Source organism: Chiloscyllium punctatum, chromosome 19, assembly GCF_047496795.1.
Source record: "Chiloscyllium punctatum isolate Juve2018m chromosome 19, sChiPun1.3, whole genome shotgun sequence".
NCBI classification, from domain to species: Eukaryota; Metazoa; Chordata; class Chondrichthyes; order Orectolobiformes; family Hemiscylliidae; genus Chiloscyllium; species Chiloscyllium punctatum.
In genome coordinates, this window is record NC_092757.1 from 80,852,445 (window position 1) to 80,877,750 (window position 25,306).

The following is a 25,306-nucleotide window of genomic DNA, read 5'->3' on the forward strand; positions in this document are numbered from 1 at the left end:
GCGGTTGTCAGCTGGTGGTCCGAGAGGAAACGAGACAACTGAGGAGCATAAAATAGTATGAGGACTGTAATTAACCTTTGTGGTCTCAACTTCATTCTGTGAGGGCTAGATATATCTGCACCATTATCCTCTGTGTTTTGTGCTTTAAAAGCTTTTTTATTTTCTTATGAATATTGTGTTCATCAGTGTGAAGGATGTTGGTCATTACACTGACCAGTAACGGCAAGTGTACCAAATGCTGTCATCACGACCCTGTCTACCTGTGACTCCACTTTCAAAGAACTATGAACTTGGACTTTTACAGGATACCTCCTAGAGCTCAGCTGGATATTGTGTGTAGTTGGGGATGCAACATTATTTGTAAGACGTGAATGCGTTGGAGAAATTGCAGAAGCGATTTCCAAGATTAGTTCCAGGAATGGGAGAAACTTCAGTTATATGTATAGATTGAAGTAGTTGGGGTTATTCTCCTTTGAGAGAAGAAGGCTGAGAGTTTTTATAATCATGACCATCATGACTAGAGTTGATAGGGAGAAGTTTTTTCTGCTTATAATAAAGAATGAGAAAGCACAGACTTAAAATGATGTGCAAAAGAAGCAAGAATGAAATTTTAAAAAATCTTTTGGGTACGGAATGCACAGCCTCGAAAATATGGTGAACGCCGATTCAGTTGAGACATTCTAGAGGGCATTGGCTGATTTTTTTGGATAAAAATGGTGTGCAGGAATATGGGGGAAAAGCAGGATAGATTGGCACGAGGGAAAAGAACCAACATAGAAGTGATGGGCTAAATGGCCTCCTGCACCATAACAGTTCTGTAATTCTTTGGTTGTATTTGGTCCAATAATTGCAGTTGAGGTATATAATGGTTTTAGATTAGATTACTTACAGTGTGGAAACAGGCCCTTCGGCCCAACAAGTCCACACCGACCCGCCGAAGCGCAACCCCACCATACCCCTACATTTACCCCTTACCTAACACTATGGGCAATTTAGCATGGCCAATTCACCTGACCTGCACGTCTTTTGGACTGTGGGAGGAAACCGGAGCACCCGGAGGAAACCCATGCAGACACAGGTTGTCAGAAAATATCAAAATTATTCAGAACCTCCATCTTAGCTGTTGTTCCATGTCACTATCTCTTAGTTCTCAAGTGGTTTTCATCTCACCTTATTTAAAAACATAGAATTTTACTCCATTACCCAATGAATGCTATAATTCCTGTCAATTAACTTGTCAGATTTAGACTCCTGCTCAATGTTGTAAAAAGTAGTCTCCTTGTATAGAAATTATTCAAACTGCAGACATTTTAATGCCATCACTGTCTTTCACATTTGCCATATTGTCTGCTATTCTTTCAGATTTGCTTAGAAAAGTGATTTGGTCGTTTATTTTCAAGCAAAATGCATTGCTGGGAAACTTTTCATGAACCCATTTCCCTTTGCAGTCTTTGTCCCCAGTGAGTTGGCAGCCTTGAATTCCAGTGGATTTTGAGGTCACTCAGGACTGGCCGAATTTGAGCAGTGAAAACAAACACTGCTTCAGCTTTGTGCACTTTTTCAGCTCCTTGATATCCTGGCAAAAGAGAGGTATGGCATGTATATACATGCACACATGAAAGCCAAGGGCCTCAGTCTCAAAATAAACCTATTTTTGTTGCATTGCCATGATCCTTACACAAAAGGGAAATTGCAGTTATAACAGACGATGAGATTTTTATGCTTGCATCCGCTGTTTGTTTTGATTTAACATATTTGTTAGACTGTGGCAAGATATTGGTTGTGCTCTTGGCAGCTCTGATTTCCTGCAGCCTAACGAGTTTTATGTATGTTCCTTAAACAAGCAGCCTCATCATCATCATCAACGCTCACTTTAAAATTGCACCATCAAAACTAATTATGATCAACCTTGCCTTTTTTTGGGCAGGAATTCAGCAATTTTTATTTATAATAAAAATAATACATTAAGGGATATCAAATACCTTAGGCACTGTAAAATAAGCCAAATGATTTTGTAAAACCAGGGGACACTATTTAAATGGGGAGGTTCTGATTTTCTTCCGTACAATGGGCTGTTGGAACCTGGAGTGCACCTTTACAAATGGCTAAGTCAAAGACAATATTTGAGAGGAACTTCAAAACGGCAAAATATTAAACAATATGTGGAAAGACCAGACAAACCGATTTAGATTTTGATGTGGTCAGGACACAGGAATAGTGAGCTAAATGGCACCCTTTAATGCAGAGTTTTTAAAAAAATGATCAATGAAAGTCACAGCCAAAGGCTTGTTATATTGTTAACTCATGTTTTTGAGTGTATGATTTTGGTTGTGCACATTGCTTCGTCGTCTTCTTCGTCTTCGTCGTCGTCTTCGTCGTCTTCTTCACCTGTCAGTTCAAACCTTGCTCTAAGTTTTTGGGCAGGTAATCCATATTGTTGCAATACTGAAGGAATACAGTTTTGCCAAGAAGTGTCCTCTTTTGATTAGGATAGTAAACCCTCTGTCTCAGGTGAATTGAAGAGTCCTTCTATCACTATTTGGAGTGGAGCAGAATAGTATTGCCAAAGTCTTGGCAAACATTTACCTTTCAAACAACCTATTGAATTCAGACTTTCTCATTTATTTCACTGTCATAATGAAACCATGCTTCGTGCAGGATTTGTTATAAAGTCTATATTACGCAAATGACTGCATCTCCGATATGCTGTGGGGTATCGTGTGTATGAATGCCAATTATTTCTACCTAAAGCACAATAACAATGAAAAACCTTGTGCTTGCATATATTACCTTAAAATACCTCTGCAATGTCTAAGAACCCATTCCAAGAAATGCATTGCAAAGAAACATAAAATACTGAGGATGTTCGAAATATTATTGAGTTTTTTGAAGAAGTAACAAAGAGGATTGATGAGGGCAGAGTGGTAGATGTGATCTATATGGACTTTAGTAGGGCGTTCGACAAGGTTCCCCATGGGAGACTGGTTAGCAAGGTTAGATCTCATGGTTAGATACAGAACTGGCTTAAAGGTAGAAGACAGTGGTTGTTTTTCAGCCTGGAGGCCTGTGACCAGTGGAGTGCCACAAGGATCGGTGCTGGGTCCTCTACTTTTCATCATTTATATAAATGACTTGGATGTGAGCATAAGAGGTACAGTTGGTAAGTTTGCAGATGACACCAAAATTGGAGGTGCAGTGGACAGATAAGAGGGTTACGTCAGATTACAACCGAATCTTGACCAGATGGACCAATGGGCTGAGAAGTGGCAGATGGAGTTTAATTCGGATAAATGTGAGGTGCTGCATTTTGGGAAAGCAAATCTTAGCAGGACTTATACGCTTAATGGTAAGGTCCTAGGGAATATTGCTGAACAAAGAGACCTTGGAGCGCAGGTTCATAGCTCCTTGAAAGTGGAGTCGCAGGTAGATAGGACAGTGAAGGTGGCGTTTGGTATGCTTTCCTTTAGTGGTCAGAGTATTGAGTACAGGAATTGGGAGGTCATGTTGTGGCTGTACAGGGCATTGGTTAGGCCACTGTTGGAATATTGCTTGGAATAAACTCTTGGGGCCGAAGCGTCCACTGTTATTTCTATGATCCAAGGCACCAGAAAGACTGAGAAAAGGTTAAAAATTATTTTAATTGCAAAAGTTTCTTTTTACCACTGTAATAATTATGTTTAAACAAATAAAAGTACATTCTCAAGATTTCAAATCATGATTTGGTGATTGGGTTAATCTGCCATATGGATTTTTCAAGCACTTCAGGAAATAACCCATCTTTTGTTATAAGATATAATCTTGATAATTTAGTCAGCATGTCCTGTTCCAACATAATGCCTGTGTTCTGTTAAAGCATTACAAACTGCATCTTAATTCATCCATAAATTGTTATACATAAGTAGAAATTTTGATGTGTGTGTGGGAGTACAATTGTTTAATGAATCTGTTCCACAAATGGAGAATAATTGAGTACAGTCTACATTACATATCAACTGTCTACAGTGAAAAGAATCCTTTCACATTACAGTAACCAACTTGGTCATAACATATAAAAGCAACTTGACTGCATGCAGTGTTTAACTGTTTCACTACCTAAATAGATATTGTTTTACAAATATATCCATTCGAAACAGATTTGTTTTCGTATATGTTGGTATGGTAGCTAAATTTATATTTGTAAATTTCCTTTGTCCACTCAAGTTCTGAATCTAGTTAAGTGGTCTGGAAGTTCAGTCAAAGTATAGCTCAGTAATATTTTATGATGGATTTTGAGCTTGTCTAGTTATCATTGAACTATATACAGTAGAAGTACATGATAATCTTCAGTGGGTTGACTTGTCCACTTACTCTATAATCTGTTTGGCAGATGCAGCAGTGTGTTTCCTGCCTTCCAAAATCCGGCTAGATTATATGATTGCATGATACAAATGGTAGACGTTCTGTCTTGATATCCCGGGGTGTGCTAAAAAAGTACAGAGATAATGGGCAGGTAAAGGTGCACTGAGTCGTATAAAAGTGAGAACTTGGTGATGGGGAGAAAGAAATCAAAATGCATGGAGTCGTAACCCAAAATTGGGGCAATGTAGTTGTAACATGTAACCTGACCGTTTTTAGTCTGCTAATTTTGTTTTCCTTAAATATTCTCTAACTTGTATTGCTGTCTGTATGTTACTGACATTTGTGTTTACTCCTGAAGCTTGAAGAGAAACTCAAAGAGAAAGTGGATGCAAGTCTGGTGGAAAGGATTAACCTGATGTCAGAAATGGATACTTTTAGCACGTGAGTAGAAGCAGTGAGAGGATTGACTAATCCACAGTTTCCTCTTCAGTTTAAAATAAATGCTTCACAATTGCAAAGGTACGTGACTCCTTAGCACTTTAGGTGTTTGCAGCAAAGGATAAGGTCATTAGCCAGGGCTGCTTGAGAAAGAGTTATCCGTTTTCATGCTGGTTGCATCTCTCTTAAACAATAGCTTGCAGGTTATGGAACCTGAAGTGCATGTCCAAGTATTATTTAAATGTGATGAGTGCTTCTGCCTCTCTTGGGCAAGTGAGTTTCAGACTCCTCCTCCTCCCATTGGTGTAAAATGTCTCCTATAGTCTACAAGCTACTGTTAAGTATATAAAAAGGTTAGCTACAGTTGGTCCCTTGAAGAATAATGCTGGGGAAACAAGTAAATGGCAAGGACTTTGGGCAAGCTTTTTTCAAATCTGCCTTCACGTTGAAAACAGTAGAAAAGCAGAGGGTAAAAGGGAGGTAGAAGCTTGAGTCCATCCTAATCACTAGAGATCAAGTACTCAAAGTTAATGGGACCAAAGGATGATAAGGTCTCTGAACCTGATGCTCTACATCTTGGGGTGTTTAAGAAAATGGCTGCGGTGAATGATAAGGTGCTAAATAAAAGATTACTGCACAAGAGAAGAGCTCATGTCACCTGAAGGTTTATATTAGCATGTGTAGATAATTGGTTAATTAAAAAGAAAAAGAATAGATAAAAGGGACTTTTTCAGGTTGGCAAACTGTAGCTAGGAGCATGTTACAGCAATCCGTGCTGGTGCCCTCAATTATTTGTGAACTATGTGGATGATTTGGGACTAATTACATTGTCACCAAATAATACAAAAATAAGTAGAAAAGCAAGTTATGAGGAAAATGCAAAGAATCTGCAAAAGGCTACAGATAGGTCAAGTGGCAAAACTTTAGCAGGTAATAACTTCAAGAGGAAAAACATCAGAACAGAATATATTTAAATAGCTAGAGATTGGAGAGCGCTGGAGTACAGAGATTTGGGTATCCTTGAATCACAAAGTCAAGTATGGCAACTGTTTAGGAAGGCAGGTGGAATGTTGGCATTATGTCTCTTCTCTCTGGATTTGCCCATCTGATCATCATTCTGTAGTGTCCAGCATTGACCTCGCTATTAGCAATAGAGTCATGTGGCACTGATTCACTAAATATGCTGTTCAGGTGAGCATGTCGTGCATCTTAAATAGTTACTCTAAAATTGTAAGGGTTTTTTTGCTTGTTTGTTACCTGCTTGATATTGTAATTCTGTTCACATTAACAAATATGACAGCATTACGTAATGTAATTTAACTGTGTTCCTTGATGACTACTTCACATCAGAGTTGGGCTTGCGATAGTTTTGGCTCCTCTTGTTTTCCTAGTGAAAACGTAGAGGTTCTTTAAAGAAAACATCTCATTTTTTAGTAGACTGTACTTGCGGTTGTCCTTCTGGAGTGACCTAATTCTTTGTGATGAAGCCATAGCCTATTTCAGTCAGGATGGAAAGTCCATGGATTACAATAAGATGGTGCAAAGCCACAAGAATATCCCTACACAATTCTATCAGTTAGTTCATTGTGAGTGTCCAAGTGCCAAAATATTTCAATCATTTGGAGTTTGAGGTTTAGTTAATTTTGCTCACTGCTGCTCTTTGGGGAGTAAATCACATGGCGCCGATCTAGTAGAGCCTTCAACTCTGCCAAATAGTTTTGGTCACAAATGTCGTCTTTTAACAGAGGGCTGGTGTACAGTTACAGTTAAAGACAAGAATATTGTGCTTGATTTGATGAGCCAAGAATGGACAAATACAGTAGCGTGAATAGAATCCTGTGATACAAATAACTAATTTAGAACTCAAACTTGTTCAAAACATAAGTTGTTTCAGCCTTAAAATTAACCTCCAGCTGATTGTTTACCAAGTTTTGTTAATGAGTTACTCTGTAAGTTTTGTGCCCAGCTATAAATAATAAACTTTAATTTTCATGTCTCCATATTAGATGCAGAACTTGTTTACAAAAGTGTTGGTAGATCTGATTGGCCTATCTGGACCAAAATTGAGGCTTTTAAGTGTCATCTTTGGTTTGCGCTCTAATGCTGGTTGTTGAAGGTAGTTGTACACAATTATCAATCGAGATAGTGTTGAACAACTGTACAAATTGAGCGTCAAGGATTCAAAAACATTCCATAAGACTGGAGTGCTGAAGTGCTGAATATAAAATATGAACCACCTGCATTGGGATAGGTGGTTACCATTTTGAAATATAAAATGAAAATAATACAAATCAAATCAGTGTGTCGCACTTTTTTTAATGGAATAATTTTGAGGATAATTTGAACTAAAGTCATTACACTTTGAAAACCAAGTAAATTCAACATCTGACATAGAATTCATTAAATTCATTGAGTGATTTTGGCAAAGGCATCATCTTAAGGATTCCATTCAGAATCAGAGATGTGACTTTGGTTTCATAATCATTCCCTTCTATACTGAATCATCTTCCTCACCGTCAATGCATTGGATATTCTGCAGTTGTTTTCACTCTCATCACAATTTCTGCATTAAGAGTATCTCACAATTTAATGAAGCAACCATGCAAAACATCAATTGGGGCAGCATGCATATCTCAGTCTTTGTTCCGGTCTTTATCTCCCTCAATCATCCAACTTTTTATTTCTGTGGAAACGTGATCTTCAACAGCTTGTCAACACGGCCCATGTCGCCACCTTGATCACATTTGCCAACTTGTAAGGTGTATATCACCCCTCAATCATCTTGAGCTGAAAAGTTAACACTGACTCCTCATTCAAGTACAACCCTAAACGTGTAGTTATTAGATGAAAAATGCTGGACCAACCTTTTTGCCTTGTATAAACCTAAACATGCATTTTGTCAGTGAAACCAAGAGCTTGGAAATCTTCCTCCTTCCATTAAGTCTGTGGATGCAGGATCAATTGAAACTCTCACAGCTGAGCTGAAATTGATCAACTTTGAGCTTGATATATTCTTGTTAGGTAAGGAAATAGAGGGATATGGAGATGATATTTAGAAACCTGATGCTGAAAAGTGTATTCCCTGAAATCAGTGTAAATGCACCATTATGTTGTCCTTTTGGAACTTCATGGAAAAATTATACTAATCGGCATGCTACTTATATTAAGTGATTCAGTTTCCATAGAATGTTCCATTTAACAGAGATTTATTTTGTATATCACCACATTGTGTTTAATGAGATTCTCCTATCTTCTATTACAGTGTGATTTCCAATAGCATCCAGCTGTTAGTTCAGGACTTGGATGCAGCCTGTGATCCTGCACTCACTGCCATGAGTAAAGTAGGTGCAAGTTCTTGACAAATTAATTCCTATCAGTAATCAGGATGCTGTTGAGTATTGAAAATCCAATGTGATCTGGTGCCCCCAGTGCAGTGGATCTTGGACATTCAACTTGAAACTTTCCTTGATGTGCTCGTTCAAGGAGCAGGATTGATGACTTGGAGCATTAGATCAAGGAGTCACCCTATTGTTGATGCATTCTAGTCGTGTGACACAACACATTTCTTGAAAGCTTGTCCCAATTGGTAGCAACTTCTCGCTTCCAGGGCAGAAGTACTGGACGTCATGTGAGTTTTTGAGGTCATATTGGTTGACACCCCAAAAATGTGAAGTACCCTTTTAGCCCAAAGGAGCGGATCTTTAAGATATTAAAAGTTACTGTCAGCCTGTTTTGATGATTCTGTTCAAGCTGACACAATTCAAATTAGAGAGCAAATGTTTTAGCCACCATAATTGCTCTCAAAGTAAAAGACTAAATAATAGTCATCTCATTCGTATCTATCAGACATTGCTGGCACTCTATTGTCACTGCATTTCAAATAGTAATTTTTCTATGAAGCACTTTTTAACATACTATGATATGTTATTACATCAGTACAAGTGTAATTTTTGTTTCGTGTGTAATGTGTTACCAATGAAATAATGATTCTGACTAAGTTACCAATGCAGGTACTTCAACCGACAAATCAGTTTTTATGCTCTTTGGTTTTTTTCTAAATGTAGAAATTTATATGCTGCATTCCTTCTAGATGCCATGGCAAAATGTGGAACATGTTGGTGATCAGAGTCCATATGTCACATCCATAATCCTCCATATCAAACAGAATGTGCCTATCATTCGAGATAACCTTGCCTCTACTCGGAAGTACTTCACACAGTTTTGCATCAAATTTGTCAAGTAAGTAATGTGTGTTCACAACTTCACTGCAAGATGTTTGTACAGAGACAAGATGAAGATAAATTAAGCTACAGTTATGTGGTGAATAAGTTGTGCAACCCTTTTATGGTGTAGGATTCACAGGTTTTGACAGGGCTTTTGGGAATGTGATCTGAAATTCTCTGCAGTATTTCTGAGAAAGTTGAAACCTTTGATTAAGAATGTCTCCATAATAACTGGTGTGGGAAAAGAAGTTTAATTGTAAGGTATTAGTACAAGATGAAAATGAAATGAGCAAAAGATTTGCTTTATTATAGTTTTACAATGCAAACTGCTTTTTTTCCCAAAAAGATATATATTCAAAAGTTTGTAAAACTACCTTTCAAAACCATTCAATTTGAATTACAGAAATTGTAATAAAATTCAACTAGTCCTCAGACAGCTTAATACAACTCCACTACTCCTTAATATTTACAATATATGATCCATGTTTGGCATACAGCTCGCAGGCAAAACATTTCAAATTGGAAAGTATAGGAAGTGCAATATAAATAAGCTTTTCTCCCTTTACCATGTTAAACTTTGACTTGCTACAATACAATCATGTAATTCTTGATGTTCATAAAGTACTCTCCTTGTCAGGCATACAGCTCAAGAGCACTACATCAGTACACTATGTAAGATCTTAGACAGGGACACTTCCCTAGCGTGCATCTGTTCTATCTGATCCAAGCTTTGCTGCATCCCCCAGCATGCAGTCCTGGATTGTTGCAGCTGCAGTCTGAAAAGCACTTTATACAGGAAGACTGACGCATTTAAAAGACCAGAGTGCACCTTTGAATAAGTTGATGGTCCTCCATTTGCATTTAATGTTTGTGTTGGTGTGTGTGTCCCAAGGGGACAGCCTTGTGTTATGATAAACCCTGACATGTTTCCAGACTTTCTTTGCAAGGCATGGAAGGTGTAAGGATGTGGATGACTGTCTTGGCTCCAACAAAGCCATAATAATGCAGTTTCACTGTGAAACTCCATTCTTGTTATGCAATCCCAATTTATCCAGTCATTTTATCTTTGTTGTGACTTAATTCTTTGGGAATTATATTTGCATACTTTATAAATAGTTTGGAAAACACCTGTCTAAATGATCAAAATAACTAATCCCATATTCATTTGACTGTTGTACTAAATTATGTTAATTCATCACAGAAACTGATACATGGCAGGTTGAAGTAATTATACTTGCTGTGTGATCCTGTTCATATTGGTTAAATTTTGCTCAGAGGATCTGACTGTGCTAACGTTGTTCACACTGAGAAACAGGAAATCTTTTTGGAACGGTTCACATATTATTAATTACAATTCTCCTTCTCAGGTTATTGTGCTCTGAACAAGCATAACCAATAAACACTGTTTACTGGCATGCATCTCATTGCTGTGTGTCGTGTCGTTTAATTAGTGAGCCTGTGTATGCAAAGCTCTGTGTGTTTCAAAGATGCATATGTTCATTTTATTCTAATTACTAAGTGCGATGAATAGATAACAAGACTTTGCTTCAAGGAGAGTTGGTTTAATTCTCATCCTAGTCAGATTTACAACTAAATTGTAGGATATTTGTCAGTGGGTTGTGTGTCTCAATGTGGATTGCTTACATTTAAAGGAATCTAAAGAATATACAGTATTTGCTTTTTAATTTAATAGACCTCTGATAAACATTTTTAAAAACTTTGTTAAAGGATTACAGTGGATTTGAAAATAAATTTTGATTGAGCTTTGAAGCTGTCACCAATTAATCAATCCAGCCAAAATTAGGTTCCCTGGGGAACTCTTAAGAATAAGAGAATCATTGAAGCAACTACTCAGTTGCTACTGTTTGAATCCTTTTTTGTGGCTGCCTACCAGCTAGTTTAAACTGCTTGCTTTGTAACATCAAGTATTTGTTATGCTAAGCATCTCCTGTGTATACAGTGCAGTGTGTTAAGAGTGAAACTGATTTCACACCAGATGTGCGGCTGGAAATGCAGAAATACTTTTTCATATTTGCAGACTTGGGAGATCACCACTATGCAACTGGATCAATTCTTACTGTTTTATCTGGTTTTGGCCGCATTCAGTAATGTTTAAAGTTTTTTGAATACAATCTTAAATGGCAATTGCAGCAGGCAGTTTGGACCAATGTGTCCATGACTAATCTCTGGATTTGCCATAATGTGTGTATTCCTTCTGTTTTCATGTCCAATTTGGTTCACCCACATCACTTAATTTTCCATTAACGGTCAATGTTGTATAATTTACATGTTTTTGTTGGTTTTATTTGCAGACAGCCCTGAATGTTGAGAGCGCATTTCTGCTGCATGCTATTTGAGAAAATATTATATCTTTATTTTCTCCTACCTCAATTATCGATCAGAAAGCTCAATTAAGCACAAAAGCTTAAATGTATATACTGTGGAGAAAGTGAGGACTGCAGATGCTGGAGATCAGAGCTGAAAAATGTGTTGCTGGAAAAGCGCAGCAGGTCAGGCAGCATCCAAGGAGCAGGAGAATCAACGTTTCGGGCACAAGCCCTTCACCTTGGATGCTGCCTGACGTGCTGCGCTTTTCTAGCAATATATACACTGTGCCTTTTGACATTTCTATTATACCTGTCTTCATCCATATCTTGTGGTTTTTGCTGTATCAATGATGCAAGCCATGAATTACAATAGTGCTTTCCAAATTACTTTACAATCTGAGCCTATTTTAACACCTGAAAATTAACCTAACCCCAGACAGCACCAAAGATGAGAAAATGGACAAGGCATCGCAGTAACATTCAATATAAAATGATTCATATTAGCATTTTATAATTCAAATATGAATGTTTATGTTATAAAGTACTCGTGAAAGTTTCTGCTAAGCTCTCAGTACTCACTGGTGAGCGTGAACTCAGATTCCCAATTCCTGTTCAAACGCCTTCCTTCCCAGAAACACAGTCACCCACCTCTTACCCTTTTGGTTATAGTTGCTGGTGCTTACAAAGAAGATTCAACCTGGGACAAGAAGCCTATACAACAGGCAGACAGGAGCAGAAACACAGTCAAATTTGAAGCTATTATTCACCTCAGCTGCATGATCTCTCACTGCATATGGTCAGTCTCAAAGTTTAGTTTGGCAATCTTGGCCTGTGCCAAGTTGCATGATAACTCCAGACCCCTCAAATACTCTATTGCTACAGAACTGTGTGGAGGCCAAGTCATTGAGTGTATTTAAGACAGAAATAGATAGGTTTTTGATTAGTAAAAGAATCGAGGGTTACGAGAAGAAGGCAGGAGAACAGGGTTGAGAAACATCCACCAATCAATGGACCAAGTACCCTAATTCTGCTCTGCTACATTATGGTCTTATGGTAAAAGTAGTTTCTGATTTTAAAGGGGACTTTGGACTCGCCTTCCGCCCTTGTAATTTGATAGCATTGATGTAGTGGGTATTGATGGAGAGTGAAATTCTGAGACAGGGGTCCCAAATCTTTACAGGGAAGCTATGATTGGTATGAGATATGAGTTGGCAATGAAGGATTTGGAAATATTACTGAAAGGAATGACAATGCTGGGAATATGGTTCAGAGGGGCTATTGCACCAAATCTTGGGAGGAGCATATTGCTAAAAAGATGCAGAAACTGGGCAGATGAGAGCACAGCTCCCTCTCCATTGTGGGTGAAAACCTGGTCATCAGGTGTGAGGAACTTCGTTGCTGCACCTGATGCATGTCTGGCCCATTCCCTGAATTTGTGACACTGCAGTCACCCGAGCCATCTTCCACTTCATCTGGAGGTCAAAAATGTGCCATGTCTGCAGGAACAGCTTGTATAAAGCAATTCTGCCTTCATCCTGTTGGCCGCCTTCATCCTGTTGGCCACCTTCAGTGAGCTGTATCAAGCTGTGCATATAGACCCTCTGTGTGCAAATACTAAGTGTCACTATGTATTGAGGTTCTACCTGCCCCCAGTGTTATGAAGAATGGCCTGGCCTCATTTCCGCAGAACACTCCAAGTTGTTGGAACCTTGCCTATCACCACCTGTCCATTGTGGAAAACCTGACCACAAGACAATCAGGCGTGGTCAGCATGTAATGTTCTTTAAAACACTGCAGGAAAAGGAGAGAGTGGATGTGGGATAGACTGTCAGTCATTTGGCAGAATGCTCTATAGCTGAACTTTCCAACAAGCACCAAGATGTAGCTTGGCTGATGGAGAGAAAGGCGCTATCTGACAGATCCTTAGCATTCACTCAGCACTCTCCAGCGCCGCATGCTGCCTTGAAGTGGCTGCAGTGGGTGAGAAGACTCAGACACACCTATCCTCCTTCTGGAATACACTCTTAGAAAGAAGGACTGGAGAGGGATGCAGTGATTTTGTTGAGGTTTGTCTCAAGCAGCTCCTTGAACCAAGACTCTGTGCCCTACGGTCTGTTCCCCAGGATACATACTGAGACAAACATCAACTGGGTGAAAGATGCTCTTTGGTCTGTCTGAAACCTGTTGGTCTTCTAGTGTAAAGAGTTGACCTCGACTGAGTTGTAGACATCTGTATTCCAAGGTTGAGAGTTACTTGCTGAGGGACAAACTAAAGTTTGGGCCAGCTCTGTCAAACTGCAGTGGGAAAAGACCACCTTCAAAGGTCTCTCTGCAAATGCACAATGAGGATCTATTCAGTTGTCACACCCTCTGTCTCAAAATGCTTGTAAATATACCCTGCGTGAGTAGAAAATGCCTTTGCTTGCAACTGCAGGGAAGCCCTAAGGACTATGAAATTCCAAAGTGTTTGGTTTTTTTCCCCTCTGCAAGTACTGAACAGAACTGTTTTAGTCCCTTTTGTATGTGCATAGTTTTTTTTAATGAATGAGTATATTTTTGAATTAAAAAATAGAGAAAGTGTGAACAAGGATGGGTGGGAGTTGGATGATTAGCTATGATCACATTGAATGGTGGAGCAGGTTTGAACAGCTGAATGGGGTACTTCTCATATATTCGTTGTTTCTGTAAATTAACCTGGCGCAGATTGAGAAATAAACCTGTGTCTCATGAGACAGAAACATCATTTCCGAATCACCGGAAAGTAATATGATTCTATCTTTATTTATAGGTGAATTTTAGTTGCTTCTTTCCACTGTCTGGTATCATATTGCAAACAATTTAGGCAAAATTGCAACGTAGTCTTCTGTACAGAATTATTTTAAAACAACGTGCTAGACAGAACTGATATAATTGAATTTTCTGCCACAATATGGTTAGTTCTTCAAGAAGCTTAGTTGTTACTTTGCAAGTTCTTGAAGAAAGGTTTCTTAAAGAATAACATGCATTATGTTTATTTCAAAGTGGTTTTACAAATTGAAATGTGGACTGGTATACTTGTTCCAAGTTCAGGTGGTTCAGACCTGTCCCAGAAACTGCTTAGGCATGTGAGCAGTTGTTATGCTTAGGTTTCACAGCTGCCATAAGCTGTGGCTTCAGATTTTCTTCCTACCCTTCCCGTTAATTCCTCCAAGATAATCTTTTGTAACTGCAACGCTCATCAGCTTGAAGACATTTTCTATGACACACTCTTGGAGCAGGTGAGACTTCAACTCAGGCCTCCTAACTCAGAAGTAGGGACACTACCACTGTGCTACAACAGCCCTTCTCTTTAGCTTGAAATAGGTGTAGGTGGATCATTAATGTTTGAGTGGCTGTCACATCATTAAATATGGACTGTTTGTTTGAGTAGCTTGGATCAGTCAGATCTTTTAAATTGTGGGCACCATTACATTATTGAAACCTTATTTTCCTTACAAGACATCCTAACTTGTAGGCAAAATCAAAATGCATTTTGTTATTTTTAGTGACTGGATAAGCTTCACATCAACCCTGTTTAAGCAGACTTTTCAAATCAAAATTGAGGGACCTGTGTATTGTCAAAGATTCTCCTTTTAGCTCCTGGACGTGAATCAGTGGAATAATCTAATCTATTAGTTAAAGGAATTTGGGGTGTGGTCTCATGTCTGAGCCAAAATTCATCCTACACATTAGCTCCAGCAAATAACCTATTAATAAGGATAAAACAAAGAACTATAGATGCTGAAATTCTGAAACAAACAAATTGTTGAAGAAACTCAGCAGATCTGACTGCATATTTGAAGAGAAAGCTGCTGCTGGCCCTGCTGAGTGTCTTCAGCAATTGCTGCTATTAATGTGGTTATTTGCCAAAATGGCTGTCGTGTTTGCTGACCTGTATAGTAGTAATGATTGGATGCTAGAATAAGAAAGCATGGAACTCTTAGAAAATTTTGAGTCATAATAAATTGTCATAAAGTTTCTTTTCATAATGCTGCATGTTTAGTCATGGAAAACAAGCGCACTTTCTCACCTAAAGGCCTACTTTAAAATCAACACTGTAAACAAAACCAAATTTGGAGAGAGTTGGAAAGGTTGTGGACATTTTCGAGTTCTGTATTTTAACCACATTTGTTTGTTTTTATGCTGTACATGAGGATTTACTTTTTTGGTGGTGGTTGGCAAGTTTGTGAAATTGAGAGTTTTCATTCTGTTGCCAGCATAGCAGGATAAGTGATGGCAGAATACAACTCATGATATTAATCACCGCAAGGTTTCAGTGGTACAGAGGTAATTGGTTTCTTCACTGAGGGCATATTTTTAAGGTGAGAGGAGAGAGACTTAAAGACAGGAGGGGAATGTTTTTTTTACACAGAGGGTGGTTTGCATATGGAATGAACTTTCTGAGGAAGTGGTGGATGTAAGCAGAGTTATAATTTTAGAAAGACACTTAGTTAAGTATATGAATAGGAAAGGTTTGGAGAGAGATTGGCCAGGAGCAGGCAGATGGGACTAGTTTAATTGGGATGATGATCAGCATGGACTGGTGGGACCAAAGGGACAGTTCTATGCTGTATGACTTTGACTAATTTGTGTTCAGACCCATGCAGAAACCAAATTGCCTTTTTGTTTTGTCTTTGGAAAAACTTGAACAGTATTGGATGGCTAGAGGCTGTACACTTGTTTCATGCCTCTGTACTAGACACAAGCCAGAGCCCCATTGTAGCAAGAGAAGTGAAACTCAATCCACTTTGTGCATGCATAGCCTTTCTTTTAGACAGTGAAAACACAATTATGAGATGTTCTTTACTGCAGGGTTTCCCCAAGCAGGAAGCTGAAAAATTTGGATGAAAGTACTTCCACTGAAGTCATACTTGAGTTCTGCAGCAATAAAGTGTTAAATTTTAAATAAGCTAAGTGCAAACTGTCAAAGCTTAGGATCTATTGGAAGTTTCTATTCATGTGCATTCCCTGAAAATCTAGACTTGTTTGCTCAAATTTGAGGTGAAGATCAGTCGCTTAGAGATCTCTGCTTATTGCATGATTTGATTATTTAATATGTCAGTCCCAACTGATGGAAAAGTTCACATGAGGATCTTCAGATGGCCAATCAAGGCATTACCAAAGTTTTAAACAGATCTTGTTTTAAGAAATCCCTTTGAACTCTGTCTTCACAGTCTCACTATAAAATATCCTGCTGTGTTGAAACATTTATTATTGTTTAGTCTGTACCTTTAAAATGAAAACGAAGGGTATTAGTCCTTTACTTTCTTGATTACATTTGTATTTGATTGCAATCTGCTGGAGAGTGTAAAGACGGAGGATTGTTCGTATCCACTTGCCTGTATCAGTAACCTGTACATTCGAACCACTTTGAAATTTTGATTCGTTATTTGTGTTGATTTCTCCACCAGTCCCGCCACACCCACCCTTCTACATTCAATTCATTTTTCTGTCTGGTTTTATGGTCTCCTTTCCTTTTGGGAATATTGTTGTTGGGAAGGGCTGTGTTCAATATGGAGTCCAAAAGCTTGTTGTCTGTGCCAGCTGGTATGAAATGATTTAACAGTTTGAATTTTTGCATTCTGGTAGTCGATTAAATTTTATTGCAGAATCTGTTGTGCTGGTGACTGAGTTCTGCTGTCATTTCTTTTGAAATGCAAATTTGTGACAATATAAAATCCAGGAAAGATGGTGGGGCGTGGAACTGATGGGTGTATTTCATTGTGCAGAGATTAAAACATTAAGGGCTAAATTTTTTAAAAAGTCTTTTTTTTAAAATCTAACCAAGCAAGTTTGATTGATAAAGGAAAGAAACTTGACCATAATTGTGCCCAGATGGGGAAAATCTGTGAAGCCACAGAATATTCAATATCCCCAGAGGTGAGATTAGAAGACATTTGTTTAGACTATGAAATATGATGTTCTGCAATGTACTGCCTGAAAAGAAAGCAAAGTTATTGATAACTTTTTGAAAAGGAAATTGGAAAGATATGCAGGTCCATGGCAAAAGAACAGGGGAAAGGGAATAATCGAAGCATTTGGCATTGCTATAACAGGATGAAAGGCCTTTTTCTGTGTCGTATTATTCTATTGGTAGCATTATCCTAGAGTCATACAGCACAGAAACCAATCCTTTGGACCAATCAGTCCATGCCAACCGTGTTCCCAAACTAATCTAGTCCGACCTGCCTGCACTTGCCCCATACCCCTCCAAACCTTTCTTATTCATATACTTACCTAAGTGTATTTTAAATATTGTAATTATGCCCACATCCACTACTTCCTCAGGAAGTTCACTCCACATACGAACCATCCTCAGTGTAAAAAAAAATTCCCCTCATGTCTTTTTAAAATCTCTTTTCTCTCCCCTTTAAAAATGTACTCCCAAGTCTTGACATCCCTCATCCTATGGGAAAGGCACCTACCATTAACCCTAACTATACCCCTCATGATTTTATAAACTTTCGATACAAAACCTTTACTTAAAGAGACGGATCTTGAAACTCTGTTTCTAAATGATTCATTGAATGAAATATAAAGGAATAGACTATACAACCATGTGTCTGTGGTTAAAGTTGTCAACTGAGAAGATGAAGTCCAAGCATTGACTAAGTGGACCCAGGGATAGAGATCACTAGCCCTGGTGTTGCTCCTGGCTTGAGCATAGAGACCCCACTATCGATCTGAACACAATAAGACTCTGAGGCCCCTGATGTAGCACCTTTTCCCCCACCCACCTATCCCCATCCTGGGCCTTTGGTGAACTGACATCCACTTTACTTACCTGATGGTTGCATCATAAAGTTTGGGCCATTTCCTTCGTCAAGCCTCAGTGTCATGTGTTCTGCACATAGTAAGCTTGTTGCTCGGGAATGTGATCACAAATGTTAGCTTTATGGAGCCAACTCTGCAAAGATGCTGGTGAGGGGGTTGGCGGGCGAGATAGTAAGTATCTGAAATCGGCTGAGGGGTTTTCATGCTCCTTATAAAAGTCACCACCATAACATGAAAATTCAGAAGTCACATGACACCAGGTTATTAGTCCAACAGGTTTATTTGAAATCACAAGCTTTTGGAGTGCTGCTCCTTCATTAGGTAAAGTGGATAGAAGTGCACAGGCACAGAATTTATAGGCAGAGAGATTATGGCAAGATGATTCCAGTTAATTAAGACTTTTTTTTTGCTTTCGACATTCGTAAATACCTAGAATCAGTTTGCCATTCTATCTGTGCACTTCCTTCCACTTCAGCTGATGAAGGAACAGTGCTCCAACAGCTTGTGATTTCAAATAAACCTGTTGGACTATAACCTGGTGTCATGGGATTTGGACTTTGTCCGCCACTTTGTAACATGAAAGTTGCATTATGGATATATAACTGACTTGGGATCCTGTATTAAATTCTGATTAATTATTGTTTTTCTGCAAATTGAGCTATCAAAGCATTGGTTAATGTTGTAACATTCAGAACAGACCATTTCAACGGGATGCTACATTTGAGTTACATTGCTGGCTGCTGTTTGGTCTGGTTAGCAATTGGGAGAGGTCCCATTGGAAATTTTTTAGTTGGTCACTTAGAACAGTTCAGCAGTTGGTCCCTTAGAACAGTTCCAGAGGTCACGGTTAGTTGCATTTAGAAGACAGGCAGAAGTAGACTCTATGCAGAAGACAGCTGTTTAGCTGAGACTGCAGTTAATGTACACTGTTTGTGTAGCTGGGACTCAGTGAGAAATCTAGAGCAGCTGGAAACCTCTGCATAGTCAACGCTCAGGAATAATTTAGCTTTAGTAGGTAGTTAAATGTTAAGTAAGGGCTTGAAAGCAGTCTGTTCATAGTTCAATGAAGATAGGAGTGGCTATTAAAAGTCCACGCTTTGTAATTACTTGGTGCACCTGAGTTAGAGTAGAGCTAAGGAAATAAACCCTCGCAATATTGGATTGTTGATACTGTTAGTTTGTGAAAAGCTGGAGTTGAGCCAGTAAGTACTGGAATGCAATTTCCATAATCCCTGGACATGTAGAACATGTGTCGCTCTGGCAGTTCACGATGAAGTGGCTCTTGAGGGAGCTTAGAGACCAAGTTACCCAAATTCAAAAATTGTTAATCTCTTGTGAAGTTTTAATGATATTTGCTGGCCTACTGTATCACTAACATCTGGGAGGTGTTGCCAAGAAATCTTTGTGATCTGTCTCTTTTGCAGTTGCTGCTTGAAGTGTTGTTTGAGGTATCTGACCGTCATTTGTCTGTTTACCATATTTGCCTCATGTTAATTTTGGGATATTAGAATGCGATATCTATCAACACAGTCTGAATCTTATTTTTAACAATAATGTTTACGTATTTAAGTTTTATTTGTAATAAACGCGTTATTCTTTGACTTAAAACAAAAACTAGCTGAATTATTTCTAATGCTAAACTAAATACAATATGGAATCTGCATAATTGGCTGACTTGCCACTCTGGTTAAATTTAAAATTTGTTGAGACCATGTAAGTGTGTGACTCTAAGAAATTGGTGCACTTCTCCAATCTTGGTTGTAACAAAGTATTTAAATAGGACTCCTCTGTTTCAAGCAGAAATACTGGCCATCATTTCAAGGCCTATTTTCAGAGCATTCCAGGCAGGATTTGGGAAGCTAATCGTCATGTATACAAAAACAAGTTGCTAGAAAACCTGGCAGCATCTGTGGAGAGAAAGCCGAGTTAATGTTTTGTTAACTCTAACAGAACGGTCACTGGACCCAAAATGTGTATACTGCTTTCTCTCCATTGATGCTACCAGACCTACTGAGGTTTTCCAGTAAGTTCTGATTTCCAGAATTTAGTGGGTTTTTTTGTTTGTAGTTTTTTAAAACTATTTGCAACAGCCAGATGTCCTGTTTTTCAGTTTAAACTTGAAATGTTAACTCTGTTTCTCACAGATGCTGATTGACCTGCTGCATATTTTTAACATTTTCTGCTTTTCTTTCAGCTTTTCTAGCGCTTTTGCCGTTGTGCTAAATGAGTGCTTTCATTTTCATGGAAACATGCTCCAAATGTAAAGGTTTATTGTAAATGAGGTTCCATCGATTCTTCCAAGCTGTATACCTCACTACTTCTTGTGGCCATTATGAGAATCTACAACCATCAGTCTGCCTCTCCAATAGTCACCATAAGCCCCATATGAATCAATATGGGGACAACTTAGCGGAAGGCCTTGCATTTAAAAAAAATTCTCTTGGAAAAGAAAATCTTGATATTAGTAAAGCCATGGACCTATTTTAAGTTATGTCTAACATGAGAAGATTTAAGCAATAGAAAGGGCTAAAGTTTCAGAAAAGAAAACATAGGTCTAGACATCAAAATATTTTCTCTCTGTCTCTGTGGAATTCACTCCTGGCTATGAAACCCATTGAGCAAATGACAGACTGTGTGTTACACCTCAGTTCTGAAATCTGACCGATTCAATGCATGAATGCACAAGGTAAGGCCTTTTAGGTCAGGGTTAGGATCTGGGCCCATACCATTGCTTGAATGCTAGATCAATTGATTAGATTGGACTTTGGATATAGTTCATCTCGTACATAAAGGCTTCTTATTTTACAGTGAGATTGAGATCTCACAGTGGTGAATTCCCTCTGTGTAAACAAACCAGCCACAGAGAAGTGTCATTTCCAAAACAGAGTTGCCTCCAGCTCTTTAGAGGCCTACAGATGTTTTTTAAAAAATTACAAAGCTTCCTTTGTGGCTATATTTTTAATTAAATGTTCCTCCCTGTTTATGTCTACTGAGATTATAAAGGCTAGATTTTGGCTGAGCAGAAAGGCAGTTCTCATTATCTTCACTGCATTAAAGGTAACCCATTGTATGGTTTTCAGCAGGATTAGCACTAATCCACATTGGAACAGCTGCCAATCGTTTTTTTTCTTCTTTGACTGCCAGACACCAACATCCACTTAGAATGCTTTTAGTCTGTATGAGTGCAATTTGAATAGCTGCAAGCTCCCCCTTTGTTACAAATATTCCTTATCAGTCAGTACAGAAGGAAGCCATTTGGCCCATCATGCTTCTCCTGACATTTTGAAAGTGTGATTCAATTAGTCTAAGTACCCTACTCTCTCCCTGAAGCCCTGACATTTCACTCCCTGAAGCCTTGACATTTCTCTCCCTGACAATTATTTATCTAGGTTAGTACAAATGCTTCCAATTTTCATTCAGGCAATGCATTCCAGAACATTATAATTTGCTGTATTTAACAAAAATCCTCATTTAACCTCCAGCACCTTGACCAAATATTTCGATCTGTGACTCTTGTTCAGCTGAAATTCAAGGAACTGACCACATCGTAAACAAATGTGATTTCAAGCAAAGGCGATTGGTTTTAGTAATGCGAACATTGATGGTTTGCACCCCCCCCCCCCCCACCCCCACCCCTTGCATTTACCCTCTGAGTCTCAACAGTACAGGATGGAACCCAATTTGCTCACATAGAGGGGTTCCTCCTAAATTAGAATCCCAGAAAACAGAGATGAAAGCAACTTTGGTTTTTAATAGCAAGTAACACTGTCTTTGTCACTTTAATAGACCGTAAAACTCAGCAGAATTAGGTCACTCAGCTCATCAAGTCTACCTCGCCTTTCAATCATGGTTATAGAATCATAGAGGGGCGGCATTGTGGCTCAGTGGTTAGCACTGCAGCCTCACCGTACCAGGGACCCAGTGGGTTTGATCCCCACCTCAGGCGACTGTCTGTGTGGAGTTTGCACATTCTCCCCGTGTCCGCGTGGGTTTCCTCGAGGTCATCCGGTTTCATCCCACAATCCAAAGATGTACAGGTCAGGTGAATTGGCCATGCTAAATTGCCCATAATGTTATGTGTATTAGTCAGGGGTAAGTATAGGGTAGGGGAATTTGTCTGGGTGGGTTATTCTTTGGAGGATCAGTGTGAACTTCTTGGGCTGAAGGGCCTTTTTCCATACTGTAGGGAATCTAATCTAATCTAGAGATGTACAACATGGAAACAGACCCTTCAGTCTAACTCGTACATGCTGACCAGATATCCTAAATTAGTCTAGTCCCATTTGCCAGCATTTGGCCCATATCCCTCCCTGTTCATATACCTAACCAGATGCCTTTTAAATGTTGTAATTACACCAGTCTCCACCACTTCTCCTAGCAGCTCATTCCATACATGCTCCACCCTCTGCATGAAAAGGTTGCCTCTTATATCCCTTTGATATTTTTTTTCCTCTCACTCTAGACCTAAGCCCTCTAGATTTGGACTCCCCACCCCAGGGAAAAGACTTATTTATCCTATCCATGCCCCTCATGATTTTATAAACCTCTAAGGTCACCCTTCATCCTGCAACACTCCAGGGAAAACTCCCCCAGCTTATTCAGCCTCCCCCTATAGCTCAAATCTTTCAACCCTGGCAATGTCCTTGTAAATCTTCTCTGAATCCTTTCAAGTTTCATAACATCCTTCCTATAAGAGGGAGACCAGAATTGCGCACAATATTTTGAAAGCGGCCTAACCAATGTCCTGTACAGTTGCAACATGACCTCTCAACTCTACACTCTATGTTCTGACAATAAAGAAAGTCATACAAAGTGTTTTCTTCACTATCCTACCTACCTACAACTCCACTTTCAAGGAATTATGAAACTGCACTCCTAGGTCTCTTTGGTCAGCAACATTCCTCAGAACCTTGCCATTAAGTGCATAAGTCCTACCCTGATTTGCTTTTCCAAAATGCAGCACCTCACATTTATCTAAATTAAGCTCCATCTGCCACTCCTAGCCCATTGGCCCATCTGATCAAGATCCCATTGTAATCTGAGGTAACCTTCTTCACTGACCACTACACCTCCAATTTTGGTGTCATCTGCAAACTTGCTAACTAAAACTTCTATGCTCACATCTGAATCACTTTTATAAATGATGAAAAATCATGGACTCAGCACTGATCCTAGTGGCACATCACTGGTGACAACCCTCCAATAGCACCCTATGTCTTCTACCTTCAAACCAGTTCTATATCTAAATAGTTAGTTCTTCTTGTTTTCCATATGATGTAATCTTGCTAACCAGTCTATGGGTTGATATGTTCCTCCACTCCATTCTTCGGTCTCTATCCGTGACCTTTGATCCCCTTACTAATTAAGAACCTATCCATCCCTGTCTTAAGTACACTCGCTGATGACCTCCACAGCCTTCTGCAAGAATGAATTCCACAACTTCACCACATACTGACTAAAGAAATTTCTCCACATCTAAGTGCTAAAGGGTCGTCCCTTCACTCTGAGGCTGTGCCCTTGGGTTCTAATTTCTTCTACATGTATAATCATCTTCTCCACATCCACTCTATCCAACCCTCTCAATAATCTGTAAGTCTCAATGAAATTCCCCCCCCCACCCCCAATCCTTCTAAACTCCAAATACAGACCCAAAGTCCTCAACTGCTTCTCGTGTGATGACAGCACTTTTGTTTCCCAAGTCTATAATTTACATTTACCACTGCTGCCTGAAATGCATTTAGAATCATAGAGTCAAGTTGGGCACATTTACAAACTGCAACACCTAGGGATTTCGAATGGAGACAAAATTGAAGCATCCAAAATTGACGATGAAACTATATCAGTTATTGTTTAAAACCCATTACAATTATCCTTTTGGGAAGGAAATCTGCTGTTGTTACCTTGTCTGACCTACATATGACTCCAGATCCACAGCACTGTAGTCCACTCTTAAAGTGCCCTCTGACCTGGTCTAGTAAGCCACATGGTTGTCTTGACAGCATCATCTCAAGGGCACTTAGAAATGGTCAACAAATGTTGACCTTGTCAGCAACACCCAAATTCTATGGACGTTTTTTAAGTATGTTATAATATTTCACAACGCAGATTATTTTGTTTCCATTTTTCATTAAAAAATGCGACAAATGCTACCTTAAATCTTCATTGCCACACTGAATATCCTCCAATATTCCTGAGCCAAACAATTATCCATTCTGTCACTCTGCGCTGTAATAACATTGCAATTCCATTATGACACAATATATAGTTTCATTTAGTTTTGACTGTGCCTTGGCTGAAAGGGTATACTTAGCTTTCAACAGATGGCTTATAGTCATTGAATTGGGTGTGACTGCATTGGAGAGGGGAAAGTAAAGAGATGTAAGCCTGGAGGCTGCTTCTGATAAGTGGTTTACGAAATAAAGACTGGGTGTAGTGTTAATTATATTTTTCTACAATTAATTCTACTGATATTAATTTTCTTTAAAAATTGCTGCTGCAAAGATTTTACTTCAATCACGAGGCTCTTGGAGTGATCGGCCACAGATTCCACCGGTTCTCTGACATTTCATCGAAGTGACAATTTTTCATGTGAGAATTCGAGGAAACATAGAAAATGTACAGAATAGGAGATGACCATTTGACCCATTGTGTTGAAAAGGGGCTGGCAAGCCTTAACTCAATTTTCCTAATCTTGGAGTAGTAGTTTTGGAGTTTATGGCATTAAGTGCAATCCCAGTACGTTTTATAAAAATGTAAAGGTTTTTTGCCTCTACATCCTTGGAGGCAGTACTTCCAGACCCGGACTACCCTCTGGGTGAAAAAGAATCCTCCTTAAGAATCTTCAAAATAATCTCTATGACTGAATTAACATTTTTCTTTAACAGTTTTAAATTATCTCCCTTCAGGAGAAAGTGTTTCACACATTCAGCCTCAAATTGGACTTCTGCAAAACTGAAAAGAAACCAAAAGCTTTAAATAAGCGATGAGTATTCTTAAGAATCCATCCAGTCCATCTGCCGATTACTTGGAATCTGTAGTTTCTCATTACTGTCTGCTTTGGGAAATGTGTTCATTTAATTCATTTTAGTTAGTTCCTTAATAATTCTGTACACGTCAATTAAATCTGACTTCATCCTTCTCTGTTCCAAATAAATCAATCTTGGATTATCCCACCCTGAAAATTCTCTA

At 38.9% G+C, this 25,306-nt stretch overlaps 1 protein-coding gene across 2 annotated transcripts in view; it reads left to right on the forward strand.

The window, feature by feature from the left end:
- Positions 1–25,306, forward strand: part of vps53 (VPS53 subunit of GARP complex) — a 230,504-nt gene that overhangs the window by 138,295 nt on the left and 66,903 nt on the right. For both annotated transcript variants that reach the window (XM_072589817.1, XM_072589818.1), the window contains 3 exons: positions 4,697–4,779; positions 8,039–8,117; positions 8,867–9,015. In XM_072589817.1, the coding sequence (XP_072445918.1) occupies positions 4,697–4,779; positions 8,039–8,117; positions 8,867–9,015 (311 nt within the window). The remainder of the gene's footprint in view (positions 1–4,696; positions 4,780–8,038; positions 8,118–8,866; positions 9,016–25,306) is intronic.